The sequence below is a fragment of the Oryzias latipes genome, chromosome 9 (assembly GCF_053564925.1).
Source record: "Oryzias latipes strain Hd-rR chromosome 9, Olatipes_Hd-rR_3.1".
Lineage (NCBI taxonomy): Eukaryota > Metazoa > Chordata > Actinopteri > Beloniformes > Adrianichthyidae > Oryzias > Oryzias latipes.
Window position 1 is genome coordinate 35,245,001 of NC_136245.1, and position 17,792 is coordinate 35,262,792.

Consider the following 17,792-nt stretch of genomic DNA (forward strand, 5'->3'; position numbering starts at 1 on the left):
CCTTTAGCTCCGACTGGTTCTATGTTCCGTCTAGAGCTGCACGTCATAGAACTGGTTACGGTCTCAGACCTTTTAAAACAGATGTTTGAAGGTTTCATTTGCATCTGTTGGACAGAAAAGCTGCTACTTTTCCAACATTCCAGACTCTGAATGCTGAACTCCTGAAGCCGTTTCTGCAAACATACCTGTGATGCTGATCTTTGCAGACCAGTTGGAGGTTCCGTCCAGGACGCTCTGTTTGATGTTCTTCATGTGCTGAGCGTGGATCGTCTTTGACACGTTGAACACCTTCCGGATCTCCTCAAAGATCTCCGGCCTGTTTCTCTCACGGATCTTCATCCTGTCTTTCATGGCCGTGATGATGTGCTGCGTCCGGTCCTCCGCCCCCGTCTTGGAGCTCTTCTCAGCGGCTCCTGAAGGTCCGGCATTCGTTAGCGGGCCGGCAGACGTGCAAAGACAAGTCCTGCTTTGAGGAAAGTGACTCACTCTGCAGGCAGTCGGCGTTCAGCAGCTCCTGACACTTTTCGTGCACTTTGACGCCACACTCTGCACAGCGCATGCCCTGCCTGGCGATGCCCCACAGCAGACCCTCGCACTCGTAGCAGTAGGTGGGCTTGGTGGCCGTCCACACCTCAAAATGATGTGGCGTGGTGCAGGAGATGGGGTAGATGAGCGCCTCCAAGGTCTTCTTGTAGACGTGAATTTTCTGTCAGAAGATTAAAAATATAGACCCTTTATAAGATGAAAAGAGGTGAAAGGAGGTGAAAGGAGGTGGAAGGAGGTGGAAGGAGGTGGAAGGAGGTGGAAGGAGGTGAAAGGAGGTGGAAGGAGGTGGAAGGAGGTGGAAGGAGGTGGAAGGAGGTGAAAGGAGGTGGAAGGAGGTGGAAGGAGGTGGAAGGAGGTGGAAGGAGGTGGAAGGAGGTGAAAGGAGGTGAAAGGAGGTGGAAGGATGTGGAAGGAGGTGGAAGGAGGTGGAAGGAGGTGGAAGGAGGTGAAAGGAGGTGGAAGGAGGTGGAAGGAGGTGGAAGGAGGTGGAAGGAGGTGAAAGGAGGTGGAAGGAGGTGGAAGGAGGTGGAAGGAGGTGGAAGGAGGTGAAAGGAGGTGAAAGGAGGTGGAAGGAGGTGGAAGGAGGTGGAAGGAGGTGAAAGGAGGTGGAAGGAGGTGGAAGGAGGTGGAAGGAGGTGGAAGGAGGTGGAAGGAGGTGGAAGGAGGTGAAAGGAGGTGGAAGGAGGTGGAAGGAGGTGGAAGGAGGTGGAAGGAGGTGGAAGGAGGTGGAAGGAGGTGAAAGGAGGTGGAAGGAGGTGGAAGGAGGTGGAAGGAGGTGAAAGGAGGTGGAAGGAGGTGGAAGGAGGTGAAAGGAGGTGGAAGGATGTGGAAGGAGGTGGAAGGAGGTGGAAGGAGGTGGAAGGAGGTGAAAGGAGGTGGAAGGAGGTGGAAGGAGGTGGAAGGAGGTGAAAGGAGGTGGAAGGAGGTGGAAGGAGGTGGAAGGAGGTGAAAGGAGGTGGAAGGAGGTGGAAGGAGGTGGAAGGAGGTGGAAGGAGGTGGAAGGAGGTGGAAGGAGGTGAAAGGAGGTGGAAGGAGGTGGAAGGAGGTGGAAGGAGGTGAAAGGAGGTGGAAGGAGGTGGAAGGAGGTGGAAGGAGGTGAAAGGAGGTGGAAGGAGGTGGAAGGAGGTGAAAGGAGGTGGAAGGATGTGGAAGGAGGTGGAAGGAGGTGGAAGGACGTGGAAGGAGGTGAAAGGAGGTGGAAGGAGGTGGAAGGATGTGGAAGGAGGTGAAAGGAGGTGAAAGGAGGTGAAAGGAGGTGGAAGGAGGTGAAAGGAGGTGGAAGGAGGTGAAAGGAGACACGACAAGGAGTGGAGTTGAAAAGAGGTGGAGCAGCAGCAAAAGCCTGAAAGGCCAAAGGTCACAGAAACATTTAAATTGTTGGAATATCTGGTGAAGCTGAACAACAACAAACTTTGTAAAAAAGGCTGTTAAATCCCAAATGTAGTGTAGTAAAGTTTTTGAAAGAGCAAAACAAAGAAAAGACGGATAAAAGTAGAGAACAAAATTTGCTAAATGAAGTTTATGATTTCAAAATGTTCTGGAAAATTCTCTTTACGCTGAATAAAAAATGCTTCAATTCTCCAATCGTCTTCAGAAATGAGGCACTCAGATGCTAAAGTTTGTACCGTTTAGAAAGAAAATATTTACTCTGAAGAATGCAGAACTTAACGCTAAAAAGGATTAAAAAAAAACATCAGATGCAAAACTGTCCAACAGCAGAAGAGACCGGAGAAAGTGAGTTCAGGTGAATTCTGGGTCAGGTCCCAGGTCTCTGACAGGAACCTCAAAACTGAAACCAGATCTTCTGAAGGTCTCTCTGCCTGAAATATTGCAATGTTGGTGAAATAAAAGCATCAGTGAGCATGTGCAGTGCATGTACTACCGTTGATCAATAATGTCTTCCTCTGCAGCAGAAGTAGTGCAGTAACGCTGTAAAGGTGCTAGTCCTAATGCGGATGAACATCTGCTGAGAGCTCTCTGTCTCCAGTCGGTTAGTCAGATTGGGAGGCGTGAAAACTTGCGTTACTCACCAGCTCCTCGTCCTTCAGGGAAGCCCGTGTAGCCAGAGTCTGAGCCAGGCCGGCTTTCCTGGACTGGATCATGGACTGAAACAGACAAAGTCCTGCTCAGTTCCTCAGGTACGTGAAACTAAAGCCCCGCCCCCTTTTCCTACAGCAAGCCCAAAGCTTGTAGTTCCACCAAAGACCAGCAGAGGCCGGTTTCACAGGGAAACGATTCTCCATGACATAAACAAATCCAACTTTACATCAAAAATGTAAACATATTTAGCAGACATATTTCGCATTTGTGACACTTTTTAATATTCATTTCTTTTTTTAAATTATCCATGAAAAACTTATGTGGAGTGAAATTATTTTAAGACGTTGTTTTGAATTCGTCCAGAGTTAAATTAGCATTTTTAGGAGATTTTTCTTAGATTGACAGTTGGAGGGACCCAGCAGGTCAATCAAAGCTGTCAGAACTCTGTTGGTGTGGGCAGAGTAAACAACCCACTTCAAGGTTCTTTTCCTCCCAGAATCCTCTGGGGGACTTCAGAGGTTATCAGATCAGAGTTCAGGATTCGGGGCAGCGACAGAGTCCTCGTTCCACATTCATGACTGACTGAAGAGGTTTGGATTAGCAAACTCAAAAATACGTCTTCCTCAGTACGTGGGCGTGTCCACGGACTGTAGGCGTGTCTATCGACTGTGGGCGTGTCTACAGTCTGTGGGCGTGCCCACTGACGGTGGGCGTGTCCACAGACTGTAGGCGTGTCTATCGACTGTGGGCGTGTCCACTGACTGTGGGCGTAAATTTGAGTTGTAAAAAGAATATTGAGTTGGATCTTCTTTCTCTTTCGGCTTTTCCCATCAGGGGTCGCCACAGCGAATCATCCTTTTCCACCTCACTCTATCATGGACATCTTCTACCCTAACATTAGCCAACTTCATGTCCTCTGTTAAGACATCCATGTATCTCCTCTTTGGCCGTCCTCTTGCCCTCCTGCCAGGCAGCTCCATCTCCAACATCCTTCTACCAATATATCCACTATCCCTCCTCTGAACATGTCCAAACCATCTCAGTCTGGCTTCTCTGACTTTGTCGCTGACACAGGCAACATGAGCCGTCCCTCTGATGTACTCGTTCTTTATCCTGTCTAACCTGGTCACTCCTAAGGAGAACCTCAACATCTTCATCTCCGCTACCTCCATCTCAGCCTCTTGTCTCTGTCTCACTGCTACCGTCTCTAACCCATAGAGCAGAGCTGGTCTCACCACTGTCTTGTACACCTTTCCTTTGAGTCTTGCTGGCACTCTTCTGTCACACAACACTCCTGACACTTTCCTCCACCCGCTCCAACCTGCCTGCACTCGCCTCTTCACCTCTTTTCCACAATCCCCATCACACTGAACTGTTGACCCCAAGTACTTAAACTCCTGCACCTTCTTCACCTCAGTCCCCTGTAACCTAACGCTTCTACCTTGATCCCTCTCGTTCAGACACATGTATTCTGTCTTACTACGACTGACCTTCATACCTCTTCTTTCCAGAGCAAACCTCCACCTCTCTAGCTGTTCCTCAACCTGCTCTCTACTCTCACTGCAAATTACAATGTCATCCGCAAACATCATTGTCCAGGGAGATTCCTGTCTTACCTCGTCTGTCAGCCTGTCCATCAGCATAGCAAACAAAAAAGGACTCAAAGCTGATCCTTGGTGTAGTCCCACCTCCACCTTGAACTCCTCTGTCTGACCTACAGCACATCTCACCACCGTCATACTTCTCTCATACATGTCCTGAACTACTCTGACATACTTCTCTGCCACTCCAGACGACCTCATACAGTACCACAGCTCCTCCCTCGGCACCCTGTCATACGCCTTCTCTAAATCTACGAACACACAATGCAGCTCCTTCTGACCTTCTCTGTACTTTTCCATCAACATTCTCAAAGCAAAAATGGCATCAGTGGTGCTCTTACGGGGCATGAAACCATACTGCTGCTCACAGATCTCCACCTTCTTCCTAAGCCTGGCTTCCACTACTCTTTCCCACAGCTTCATTGTGTGGCTCATCAACTTTATTCCTCTATAGTTGCTGCAGTTCTGCGTGTCCCCCTTGTTCTTAAAGATCGGAACCAGAACGCTTCTCCTCCATTCCTCAGGCATCTTCTCACTCTCTAAAATCCTATTGAACAACCTTGTTAGAAATTCCACTGCTGTCTCTCCTAAGCACTTCCATACCTCCACAGGTACGTCATCAGGACCAACGGCCTTTCCGCTCTTCATCCTTTTCAGAGCCTTCCTAACCTCATCCTTTCCAATCTCTGCTACTTCCTGCTCCACAACAACCACATCTTCCTCCCTTCTTTCCCTGTCATTTTCCTCGTTCATCAGCTCCTCAAAATACTCCTTCCATCTTTTCTGTACACTCTCTTGGGTTGTTAGCACCTTTCCATCTCTGTCCTTAATCACCCTTATCTGTTGCACGTCCTTCCCATCTCTGTCTCTCTGTCTGGCTAGCCTGTACAAGTCCTTCTCTCCTTCCTTTGTGTCTAACCTGTCATATAGCTCATCGTAAGCTTTCTGTTTGGCCTTTGCCACCTCTCTCTTCACTCTACGCTGCGCTTCCTTGTACTCCTGTCTACCTTCCTCAGTCCTTTCTACATCCCACTTCCTTTTAGCCAACCTCTTCCTCTGGACGCATTCCTGTACTTCCTCATTCCACCACCAAGTCTCTTTACCGTCTTTCCTCTTTCCCGATGACACCCCTTAGCATCTTCCTACCTGTTTCCCTGATAATCTCTGCTGTAGTTTCCCAGTCATCTGGAAGCTCATCCTGACCACCCAGGACCTGCCTCAACTTCTGCCTAAATTCCTCACAAGTTTCTTCATTCTGTAGCTTCCACCACTTGGTCTTCTTTTCTGTTTTCCCTCTCTTCTTCTTCCTGACCTCCAGAGTCATCTTACACACCACCATGCGGTGCTGTCTGGCTACACTCTCTCCTACCACCACTTTGCAGTCATTAACCTCTCTCAAATGACCTCGTCTACATAGGATGTAGTCCACCTGAGTACTCCTACCTCCACTTCTGTATGTCACTCTATGTTCCTCTCTCTTCTGGAAGTAAGTGTTGACTACAGCCATTTCCATCCTCTTCGCAAAGTCCACCACCATCTGTCCCTCCAGATTCCTTTCCTTCACACCAAACCTGCCCATCACCTCCTCATCACCTCTGTTGCCCTCACCAACATGCCCATTAAAGTCTGCTCCAATAACAACTCTCTCTCCTCTGGGAAAACTCTCTATGACCTCATCCAACTCACTCCAGAATCTCTCCTTCACTTCTAACTCACAGCCAACCTGTGGCGCATACCCACTGACTACATTCACCATCACCCCTTCAATTTCTAACTTTAGGCTCATCATCCTGTCTGAGACTCTTTTCACCTCTAGAACACTGTTTACAAACTCCCCCTTCAGAATCACTCCTACCCCGTTTCTCTTCCTATCAACACCATGATAGAACAGTTTGTATCCTCCTCCAATACTACGTTCCTTGCTGCCCTTCCACCTTGTCTCCTGCACACACAGTACATCTACCTTCCTTCTCTCCATCATGTCTGCCAGCTCTCTGCCTTTCCCTGTCATTGTGCCAACGTTAAGAGTCCCTATTCTCAAACCTATGTTCCTGCCTTTTCCCTTCTCTCTCTGGCCACGGACCCTTCTGCCTCCCCTCTTTCTTCGACCAACAGTAGTCAAATTTCCACCGACACCCTGTGGGTTAACAGCATCGGTGGCGGTCGTTGTTAACCCGGGCCTCGACCGATCCGGTATGTCTAAAGTGTTGTGGATGATTCGCATGGTTATTTTGGCAATTTTTTACGCCGGATGCCCTTCCTGACGCAACCCTCTCTATTTATCCGGGCTTGGGACCGGCACAGAAGTTACTGGCTTGCAACCCCTGTGGCTAGATTAAAAAGAATATTGAGTTGGATAGACGTAAGAAATTAGGTTGAATAAATTTAACTCAATTACTTGTTACCAATTGAATGAATTTAAGTTGGATAAGTTATATATATATATATATATATATATATATATATATATATATATATATATATATATATATATATGCCTCACAATGAAAATAGAAATGAAATAGAAACTCGTGCGTTTATTTTGTCCGTTCCTTTTCTCCAAGCAGAAACTCTTTCTTTTGCTGATGATGCAGCCGTGTCACTTTTTTGATGGTCGTATAATCTTCATACGCCGTCATTTAAATCTCAGACTCCGTCTCACTGAAGTATAGCGCTCTCTTTTTTTCTCCACGCGTTTCCATGGTGACTCCAGAAATCTGTGATCCATTGAGAATGTCTTTATGTACCTGCTGTGCACGTGCATTAACCCAGGGTTACCAAGTGGAGCGTAATTACGCTAACTCATATCCGGTCTGTTGGAACCGACATACCCAGAGTAAGCAAGTTCAGGAGGATTTCAGCCAGAGTTAAGGCTTAAAGTCAGGGGAGTTTAAACGCCTTCTGGAATGCCCCCCCCCCTGTAGGTTCTTACTCACCATTGCCTGAAGGAGATGGAAGGGCCGCCACATTAGAACAGGAAGTAGAGGGAAGCAGAATGTTAGAGACAAGCGGAACTTTTTTTCACTGTTTACATCACATTACTGGACATTTGAGCTTGTTGCTAAAAGCATACCACTGATAATCTGGCCACCTGAGACAGCGCCATCTATAGGCAAGAACTTTGCAATGGTGCCTTCCTCGTCCACAAAGCAACAGGGTTGATCTGATCAATGAGCAAGTGACAGGAACCTCTCCAACCATGATGTCCTGTGGGGAGTCCTGTTGCTATGGTGACATATCTGCAGGGGATGCATCGTGTTTACCTGGTTGGATGTTTGTTTATTTGTTTGTTTACAGAGAGGTGTGTTCTTAAATCTCTGGAATGCTCGTTTCTGCTCTGGGTCATGACCTTAACCTGAACCCGAGCAGTCAGCTTAGGGTTAAGCTTAGAATTTGGGTGTTTACCATGGAAATCAATCAGACAAGGTGGTCCGATTACACAACAGCTCGTTAAAGTCACCACAGATCAGCTGGAAACCAAGTGGGGAGAGTCTTTGCTGCTGCACTCACCAGTTCACCGACCAGCGAGATGGGTCTCCGCCTCCGGAGGTCGGGCATGCTGTCGATGCCGAACGGCGCGTTTCCTCTGAGGACGACACAGAAATCACAGATCAACGTTTGCCTGGGCAGCTCCATGTCAGCGCGTGCAGGCCCCTCCCACTGACCCTGGCTTGGCCCACGGCTGCTTGTTGGGGTCCCCCTGTAGATGTGGACTCTGGAACACAGAGACGGATGTCAGGGAGCCGGAAGGTGACGGTTTCACAGCAGTGAAGGTGAACATTTATGAGGAAAGGATCAAATGAAGATAAGACAGAGATGAACGGTTGGTTGAGTTTCAGTTTTCATGCCAAGGAGACAGTCTTCCCGCCTCCGTGTACTCGTGCGCTAAAAGCAGCTAAACGTGGATCTGAGAGCTTCTCAGCCTGGATTTTGCGTTTGCTCTGAGCTGGTGAGAAGCAGCAGATGCAGTGATGGGCGGGGTTTCGTGGAACACCAGGTGCTGTCACAGAAAACCAGCAGGAACAAACAAAGGTTACGATGGGAAACAGAGAGAAGCTTCTTTTACGATGTTACTTGTAACCGGGCCTCCGTCTTCACAGCCATCTGTAAAACAGCAGAGAGGAGGAGACAGGTGAAGGTCGCAGAAGATCAGACTGACAGCAGCCATAAAAGCTTCAAGAATGTGGAGAAGTCCTCATGAAAAGCTCTCCTCATACTTCCTCTGACCTGCTCCTCAAAGTCAGCACATAAGTTCATCTTTTCTAATTCACTAAGTGGCTCCTGCGGGTTCTTGGTGAGGAGATCAGGAGGAGCTAAAGGTTAAAGATCAAACATCTACTCGTGTCAGAACTACCTCGCTCAAAGTCATTCTGGGAGAAGATGGACATTCTCCGCTTGGTTTCCTTCTTCTGTTCCAGAACCTGCTGGAAGCTCCTCAGACCCCTTAGTCTGTGCTCCTCCACCGGGCCTGATGCTTCTGCTTCTCCACCCTCCAGCCGGGTGCTGGTGGTGGATGGCAGCTCGGTTGGTGCAGCTTCTTCCAGCTCTGAAGATTCGTGAGCAAGCAGAGAAGCTGGCAGGGATTCTGCAGTTGTACATTGGGAAAGCTGGTCCTGAACTTCACCAGGTTCTTCCACCGGAACTTTTTTTCCAGTGGAGTCAGCAGGTTCTTCGGCTGGGATCCTGTTTGAACACCGAGGATCTTCTGTAGCCTCCAATGTAAGGCAGTTCTTGGTGTCTTCCACACACGGGACACCTCCTAACATGAGATGGATGCCGTTTTCTGTGAGTTCTTCTGAAGGGTCGCCACCATCCACCTGTCCATGCGCTTCATCAGAGGGGTTCTCCTTCTGTTCCCCACGGACGAGGGGTTCTAGAGGTTCCTCAGAAGGAATTTCAAAGCCTGTTTCCTCTTCAGGATTTACAGTTGAAGGTACTTCAAGTTTGCGTAAGGCACCTCGCAGGGCGGAGCTAAAACCGAGTACAGCCCGCCCAAAGCGTTTGACAGTAAAGCCGCCAGCAGGGCTTCCTTCAGCACTACAAAAAGGGAGCTGGTCCCCACAGTTCTGGTTCTGGATTTCAGCCTTCAGGAACAATGGTCCGTCAGCAGTGGTGCTGAAGGAGGTCTCGGTCCATGTCGCTGCAGACGACTCCTCGGTAGCTAAATACGTGTCACAGCTCGTTGGAAAGCTCAGGTCACTTGTTTGCTCCTGGTCTGAACCGTCAGCATCTCCACTGTGGCCTGCAGCCGAATGGTAGCCTGAACTCTGGGGGTGGGACAAATCTGCCCCACATTCATATCCAGCTGTAGGGTTTTGGAGGTCTGTGGGATCCTGAAGTCTGGACTGGCTCCGTCTCCCTGGTGAGCACCTCTCCTTCTTTCTGGAAGTGCTGGCGGGACAGTTGGAGAGATGCTCAGAGCTTCCCGGTGCTGCAGCTCTGGGGGGCTCCCAGCTGAAAAGGTCACTCCTACCGTCCGGACCGTTTCCACTTCTTCCCCAGAGGGACCGAGCGTCCCCGTGCCACGCCGAATCCATGCGGCTGCTGCTTGGTGGAGGAATGTTGGACCAACGTTCTCCTCCATCTCCGGCTCTGTGAGGCTTTCTTTCATGACAAGATGACGGCCTTTCCAAGTCTGACTCGGATTTGGAGCTGTGACCAGAGGACACAGAGCTTGGGCTCGGACAGTCTTCCCCGTCACGTCGTTCCAGGTAGCTTGAGCTAAGCTTTCCTGTCCAATAAGTATCTGGGATGTCTGAACTTTGCTCAGATGTATCATCCTGGTCCTCCAGTTCCTGCAGATCCACTGATTGGTGAGCAGGAGGAACACCCTGCTCCTCGGCGTGTCCTCGGAATTCTCCGTGAATGCTGTGGCGCTGATGACCCACTGCAGGGAAACTGTTGAGGTCTATGTTTGGCACCGCCCTCCCTAAAGCGGCGTGGGCACTGACGGGTCTTCTACGGGGAGAAGAAGCATCTTGGCATCCCATCTCTGACCAAGAGTCAACATGAGTAAGCGAGTTAGCTTTGCTGCTGGAGCGAATGCCCTCGATCTCCAACAGGACAGCATCCACGCAGGACGAAACCTCCTCCACGGATCCTCGCACCGACGTCAAGTAATCCCTGAGGTCGGAGATCTCCTCCTGGATCTTGTTGATCCCTTTCAGCTCTTTTAGAATATGCTCTATAATTGCACTTGAAACTGCTTCTCGGCCTTCGTCCTCGTCAAAGAGGGTTTGTGGGGGGGTCCTGTTCAAGCTGCAGTCTAAGCAGTCGCCAGCAGAGTACGGTCGCTTCGAACGAACACGAGGGGAAGAACAATCCCTCCGGGCTGGGACGTGGTTCCCATTGGGGTCGGGGCTGGGCGGGCTGCAGGGCGGCATCTGCTCCGGGGCGTCTCGAAGTCCACTCTCAAAGGAGATGTGTCTGACCCGAGCCGGGCTTCTGCCGCTTCTCCGTAAGGTGCAGGGTACCTTCATGCACCCCTCCCTGCTCGGCTCCACCTCTCCCACACATGAAGGACTCCTCCTGGTGGAGACCTTTGGAGCTTCGGCCCCCAGATTTAGAAACGTGCTTCTGTGCTCTTTCCCACAGCCGTGCGCCCCCCCCTCAGCTTCCTCTTCAGTAGCTGCATGATGAAGGTGGGAATCTGGGACGTGATGCTCCGCAGAACCTTGAAGCAGACGATGAATTTTGCCTCGAATGACCAAAGCCACTTTGGGGTTCGGTGCCCTCTTTTTGGGAAGATGAACTTTCGGCTTTGCCCCTCCCCTGGGGGCGACGCCGGCTCCATGTTGACCATTGAAGCGATTCCTGGAGAACATCTTCTCACCGGAGCGGCTACTTTCCCATGTTGGCGCTGGGAAAGGCCTCTGGCATCACGAGTCAACAAAACTGAAAATATTCTCCTGAGTGTTCAGTCCGACACTTGGCATCAGCTGTGGGTGGGGGTGGGGGGAAGAGATGACACAAAAAAAGTTTAGAAACAAAAACATTTCAGGAAACTAGATCTGAAGAGGGTTCAAAGACATTCCAGGGATTCAGCTCTTGGGTGGAGACCCTTCATCACATGCTTCATGTCTGTTAGAAACGCCTTCTTACTGTCCCCCCACATTTCCGTGTCCACGACAGAAAGTCCTGATCACCCCGGAGCCCCCAGCCCATCTGTTGTTCGCCTGTCTGTGCCGGTTCCACATTCACACCTGGTTCAGGGGGGGCACCCGGCCAGCGACAACAGGCAAAGATGCAGGATGGGAGCTCCGGAGAACAGCTCCAAAACTGATCTGAACTTCAAATATGGGATTCAGGTTCTGCTGCAGGTGACCCCCCCTTTCAGAGCAGACAGACCGTGAACACAGATGTGAAGGGAGGAGGGTCTTCTCAAATGTCGAAATGGAGATAAACTGAGTAGATCCAGCTAATATTCAAACATCTGATGCTGGGTTTCAATACATTTATTGGAGTTGAACAAAAGATTGAGTTCTCCTTTCATAAACCTGGAAGAACAACTTCCTCAAACCTACAGATCTGACTGTAATCTGACTGTAATCTGACTGTATTCTGACTGTAATCTGACTATAATCTGACTGTAATCTGACTGTATTCTGACTGTAATCTGACTATAATCTGACTGTATTCTGACTGTAATATGATTGTAATCTGACTGTATTCTGAATGTAATCTGACTGTATTCTGACTGTAATCTGACTGTATTCTGACTGTAATCTGATTGTAATCTGACTGTATTCTGACTGTAATCTCTGGGCCAGTTCAGACCAGTTCAGACCTTCTGCTTTCCTTTTTAACTAGATCTGCAGTCCCACCAGATTTGCACAAGACCCCACATCCAGCAGACGTCCAACAACGCCCGCCATCGCCTGCCAAGGGTTCGTACCTTCCGCCTCTGGGAACGGACCAGATGAGATCTGCAGTCCTACACTCCAAAAGCTACACTTTTAACAACTGCACGAACACCAAGTTTTGTGGTCGCCATGGTAACGTCACCTCAGGGGTGGAGTCACAGAGCCCTGGGGCCACAACACAACAATCCAAAAGAAAGTCGACCTTATCTTCATCCTTTCAAACAAATACAGGAGAATTTTTTCTTTACAGTCAAACAGCTGATATCCACCCCCACCCCCCCAGGGACAAGGAGACGTTTTCTGAGGAGTTTTGAGTCTCTCTGAGAAGCAGCTTCTTCACTCTGTAATTAGGATGCTATTGTGTTCGGGACATAGAACGCCTGACAGAACATAAACGGCACCATTACGGGGGGAGGGGGGGGGGGAGGCAGAAGAAGAGAATGACAGCTGGAGAACGGCAGGAAAGAGGCGCTTAGAGGGGGGAAATGATGGCGGTCTCCAGTCCAGAACAGGAACAGCTAAGATCCTGCAGGACCCCCAAACTTCCAGGACCCCAGCTTGGAGGAGAAACCACCCGGGGAGGGGGAGACGGCCTTCTGTTGGTGTGTGTTTTGAACTGAACTACACTGGAACTGTGTAAATTCATTTCATTAGTGATGTTGGGCTTAAAGACCTGAACTGTGACGGGAAAATGAAATGTGAGGAGCAGAATCAGACGTTCAGACATGGGATGGAAGACGGGCTGAGAATAAATGAGGAGAATTTCTATTTACATTCAAATCTGGATTCAGAACCTAAGAATGGAGCATAAAGCATCAATAATGCAAACCTTTGAAGGTCGTCTTGGAAAAGCTCCGCCCCACTTTCTGCTCTCACAAAGCTCCACGGGGACATTTATGGACCAGACTGAAAATCAATTTGGAGCTCTTTAACCTCGTCGAAATGAATTAAGACGGAGCGAGCATTAGCTCCTCCCCCCATCAGACTCACTTCCCTGTATGGAGCGGCACTTTGCGCTCATGGTCAGCGTGTGTTTGCATCCATCTGATCCACAGACAGAATCCTCCAGACGTTTAGGGTTTAATTCCTGCAGCAGAACCAGCGTGAATGAAAGTTCTGTCCTGTGAGTCAGAACTCCGGTTCTGCAGCTTTTCTAAGAAAGTCAGCAGCTCTGTGTCACTATGTGTCAACCAGGGGGTGTCAGATTACAGACGTGTGTTTTTTCACTTCATAATAAATAATAATACATTTAAATGTGGCATTACTCTCTAAGCTGAGACAAAAATGAAGGGGTTCTTCTTCTAGAAGGATCCAGAACAACCTTTCCCAAAAGAACAGCAGGTCTGGTTAGAAGAAAGTGTTTGAGCCCAAAAACAAAGTCAGGATGCTGAAGAGGTAGAGCGTCCAGCCACCAAGCCCCTGTTTTATGGAATAAACTCCCAGCTCATGGAAGAGAGGCCGACTCAGTTTCTACATTCAAAGCTAGACTGAAAACATTCCTCTGTGGACAGGATTATTGTCAGACTAGTTAGTATTCAGAGATTATTTAACTTAATGTTAATGTGTTTAAATTAAACTTAATAATAACTATTTCTTCTAAAAGGCTGCTAGAAGTTGAAGCTGGGGTAACTATGGTGCTCTGGGGTTCTGTCCTCTTTCCTTTTTTACTTCTACCCTTCCTCTTCTCTATTCTTGATCATTATTCATCATTTAGTTCTCCATGCCTCTGTTTGGGGCAGTGATTCATGTATTGTCCCTCTTTTCCTCTCCCCTCCTGGGGAGTGGGAGTGCTTCCAGACTCCAGTTGGCTCATCCGTGCTCCAGTTCCTGACCGTTTACCTCGTCTCTGGGTTCTGGTCTGATCCAGGTCTGCTTTTAGTCTGGTTCTGGTCTGATCCAGGTATAGTTCTGGTCTAAACCAGGTCTGGTTCTGGTCTGATCCAGGTCTGGTTCTGGTCTGGGTTCTGGTCTAGGTTCTGGTCTGGGTTCTGGTCTGAACCAGGTATAGTTCTGGTCTAAACCAGGTCTGGTTCTGGTCTGATCCAGGTCTGGTTCTGGTCTGGGTTCTGGTCTAGGTTCTGGTCTGGGTTCTGGTCCGAACCAGGTCTGGTTCTGTATAAAAACATTTTTTTCTGGTATAAAAGCAAAGCTGTCCTTTCACTTGTCAAGACCCCCCCAGCAGGAAGTGGTCAGGAGCTCTGTTGCCCCCCCATGTGACTTTTTCTGCTGGAACCGTCAAAGATCCAAGAGGGTTCTGAGGACTGAAGTTCCACGCTGAAATGTTCCTTCAGAGAACCCTGAGCTTCATCCCTGAAACGTCTTCATCAGCTACATACCTGCTGCAGCTTCAGAGCGGAGGTCACCTGTTCCTGCGTCTGTCATCAGCTGCTCCACAGAACGCCATCAGCTCCACGCCGAGACCTTGAAGCTGCAGAACTCCGCCCCCTGCTGGGCGTGAAGCGGCGTCATGCAGAGCAGCAGACCTGCTGATCAGAAGTTCCCAGGTTTCACGCTGCTTCAGCTCTGCTTTCCCTGCAGGTCATGTTTCTGATCGCGGCACTCAGTGAGCCCCCCCCTCGCCACCGTAGACGCGTAGCTGCGTCTCCATCTCCTTCTGAATGACTCTGCCCCCCCTCCCTCCTGCAGCTTGTTGCTCGCCACACTGGCTCCTCCCCCTGCAGCTGAACACGCTGATGCTCCAATGGGGAGAGCTGACACACTCACATCAGCTCTCACACACCTGACCCCCCCAGCAGTGGGACGACCCCCCCAATCCATCCTGCAATGTAAAAGTAATCTGACGATGAAGACGAGAGAAGGTGAAGTAAAAACTCAGTTAGAGTTCAAAGCTGAGATGAAATGGAGAAGCCGACACACACACACACACACACCCACACACCTACACACAGACACACACATCTACACACACACCTACACACAGACACACACATCTACACACACACCTACACACAGACACACACATCTACACACATACATCTGCACACACACACACACACACACAAACACACACACAGACACACACACCTACACACATACATCTGCACACACACACACACACACACACACACACACACAAACACACAAACAGACACACACACGATGAACAGATCCTAAAAGGTTTTAGCAACAAAAGTCCATTTTCCTCCGAATAATAAACCTTTTTTCTGCTCGTTCATGAAATGACTTTGAATGAATAAAAACTCTAGAAATCTTCCCATGATGCATTGGTGTTGAAAGTCTTCAAAGTTTACCTGCAGCTCAGCAGCCACACCTGTGCTCAGACAAAGCTGTCATTACTGGATGAAGAACTGGGACAGGTGTGGCCCCGCCCCCTTAAAATGAAGAGGACTGTGGTCGAGTCCGGCAGGTTCTAGGACAGAACCTTTCCACCGGGTTCTGGCGTCTATCAGATGTTTGGTTCTGCAGGCTGGAACATGTGGAGGAGACGCACAACCACAGCAGTGTCATTCTGCACAATTGTGGCTTGTGTTTCCATAGAAATGTGTTCTAGTTGCTATGGAGGACAGAATGAATGAGGGACCTGCAGGTCAGCGGTAAGCCTGCAGCATCAAACTCCTCATCACACGATGGTAGACGTGACCGTTCAGATCCTGAACAGACGCTGCAGACGTCCTGCCACGGACGGCGGCTGCTTTCTAGCCTCTAAGGAACGCCGCGTCCCTCCGCTCCTCCCCCATTTCCAGCTCATCCCATGAATACGACAGCAGCCGGACGGCCGGCCTTCAGCAGTGAACCGGGCGCTCGCCCCTCTGTGGAGCAGTGACCGTCCTGACCTTTGGGGTCTTTCCTTTTCTCCCTTTACATTCAGACGTATAGCAGTTCTGTCTGGTTCATCAGCTTCTTACCTTCTGGTAGGATCCTGGTTGGAGGTAGCAGCTGACTCTCTACCCGCTCTCTGGTGATCGGGCTCTCAGGGGTCTGCTGGAGTCCACGCCAACAATCTCAGGCCCTCTCTCCCACAAGAAATCAGGTATTTGGAGGAGCAATGCAGACAGTTAGCCCCCCCCCCCACATGCGTTTAACTGTTTAGGTGCCGTTGCTAAAGAGAACAGCTGCGACTTCCTGTGGCATGACTGAAACTCAACCAATAGCAGACCAATAGCCTCAGACGCCGGCGCTTTGGGCCAGACCTTCAGAAACAGCGGGGCGCCTTTCTGCCGCCGGGTTTGAACCGGACGCTCACACCGGAGCGGCTGCAGCGCCACACTGTGCTCCCACTGGGGGGCTTCAACCTCCTACCTGGAGCAGCTTCTCCCTCACTTTGTTGTAGGCCTTCAGCCAGCGGACTCTGGACGGGGAGCAGGGTGGAGGCGTGGCCTCCGAGGAAATGGGGGGGCTAAAAAGACATTTCAAAAGAGACAGTTTTGTTGTTTTTTCACATCAGACAACAAACAAATGGATGTGGAGATGCTAACACTGCTATGCTAGCAGACCAGCAGCGATGTGATGAAGAGGTGGAGCCAGCAGCGTCTTCTACGCACCGTTTCTCCTCACAGATGTCTGCGGATGCCACGGAAAGGTTTTCCTGCAAATCCTTGTTGGAGCCGGGCTCTGGGGGGGCATGCACCTCTTTTTCAACATCATCCTCGTTCCACGAGTCGTTGCCCCGGGGGGGTCTGGGCTCTACTCGCTGGACGCCCTGGAGCTCAGAGCTAGGCTGGGAGCTGGTGGGGCTGAGGTTTCCAGAAGAATCCCGGTGACTGCTGTCCGGGGGGCTGTGGAGATGCCAGATGGATGTCACTGAGCAGTCATGAAGGCAAAGATCCACACAGGTTAGAATGTTCTTTTCATTCAGAATATTGGAATTCATACTGGAGCAGCTTAGATCCACAGGGAGACGACTGACCAACTGAAGGAAACCATCAGCTTCATTTAGGAAAACTCACATCTGTAATTCTACTTCACAGGTTTCACCTGCAGGTTGTTTTTGAACATGTCTGCCGCGATAAAAGAGGGAGCACTGTTAAACAAGAATGTTTGGCGAGTTTGGAGGGCGGAGTCATTGATGATGTGGTTCACACCTGGAGCTGTGTGCAGGCAAGTTTGATTTCTCATGTAAATAATCGGTTGGAGGAAAAAACTTAAGGAGGAATTGGATCAGCTAAACCTGAAAAGCTGAAGATGTTTGCTCGCCATCATCTCTGTGGGCGGAGTCTCACTTTGACTTTTCTTTACCAATCATGTTGGACACTTTAAAAGCTGTTACTGAACAATAAAGACCATCTGGACTGATCTGGATCATTGTAATCAGTCCCGCTCAGGTTCTGTTTTTTGGCTGTGCAGAAGATGCCTGATGCAAACCGAGTCAGTACCCCTGAACATGTATTGATGCCACCACAGCATTTCCTGAGGGGGGCGTCTTGAATGACTGATGCTACAGCAAAGGCCTGCTGCGTTTGGGATGGTTGCTAAAAGCTTTCTGGGAGTGGAGGACGCAGCCTTCATGACAGAGAAGTGGCTGCTGTTGACTGAGGCTCCTAAGGAGCAAAGTGCTTGAAGTGATTTACTTTGTCTTGGTTTGCAGCCAAATGGCTTTAGCTGCTCCTTTTCCTGGAGCGCCCAGCCCGCCTTCGTGCCGCTCAGCCTCATAAATCTATGGTTACATTCGTTTAAACAAATTGGCTGAGAACTGGACATAACTCAGAGGAGTTTAGGGGACAAATATGGGAGGGGGGCTAATAAATAAAAGCTCTTTCGTTCT

At 49.6% G+C, this 17,792-nt stretch overlaps 2 protein-coding genes across 9 annotated transcripts in view; both read right to left on the reverse strand.

Moving 5' to 3' along the window:
• Window positions 1-2,735, reverse strand: part of LOC101159330 (protein unc-13 homolog B) — a 42,915-nt gene extending 40,180 nt beyond the window's left edge. For all 5 annotated transcript variants that reach the window (XM_023958107.2, XM_078953424.1, XM_078953425.1 and 2 more), the window contains exons 1-3: window positions 2,577-2,735; window positions 487-706; window positions 186-413 (exon numbers count right to left, since the gene is read on the reverse strand). In XM_023958107.2, coding sequence (XP_023813875.2) covers window positions 186-413; window positions 487-706; window positions 2,577-2,648 — 520 coding nt within the window. In that variant the 5' untranslated portion in view covers window positions 2,649-2,735. The remainder of the gene's footprint in view (window positions 1-185; window positions 414-486; window positions 707-2,576) is intronic.
• A 4,776-nt stretch (window positions 2,736-7,511) lies between these two features.
• LOC144981294 (protein unc-13 homolog B-like) overlaps window positions 7,512-17,792 on the reverse strand; it is a 40,819-nt gene continuing 30,538 nt past the window's right edge. The window contains exons 1-5 of one of the 4 annotated variants that reach the window (XM_078953420.1): window positions 14,386-14,589; window positions 8,542-11,125; window positions 8,254-8,291; window positions 7,853-7,902; window positions 7,528-7,773 (exon numbers count right to left, since the gene is read on the reverse strand). In XM_078953420.1, the coding sequence (XP_078809546.1) occupies window positions 7,644-7,773; window positions 7,853-7,902; window positions 8,254-8,291; window positions 8,542-11,011 (2,688 nt within the window). In that variant the 5' untranslated portion in view covers window positions 11,012-11,125; window positions 14,386-14,589 and the 3' untranslated portion in view covers window positions 7,528-7,643. Of the gene's footprint in view, window positions 7,774-7,852; window positions 7,903-8,253; window positions 8,292-8,541; window positions 11,126-14,385; window positions 14,590-16,330; window positions 16,428-16,572; window positions 16,807-17,792 lie in introns of those variants that run through there. The other 3 variants (XM_078953419.1, XM_078953421.1, XM_023958106.2) reach the window with 3 other exon arrangements.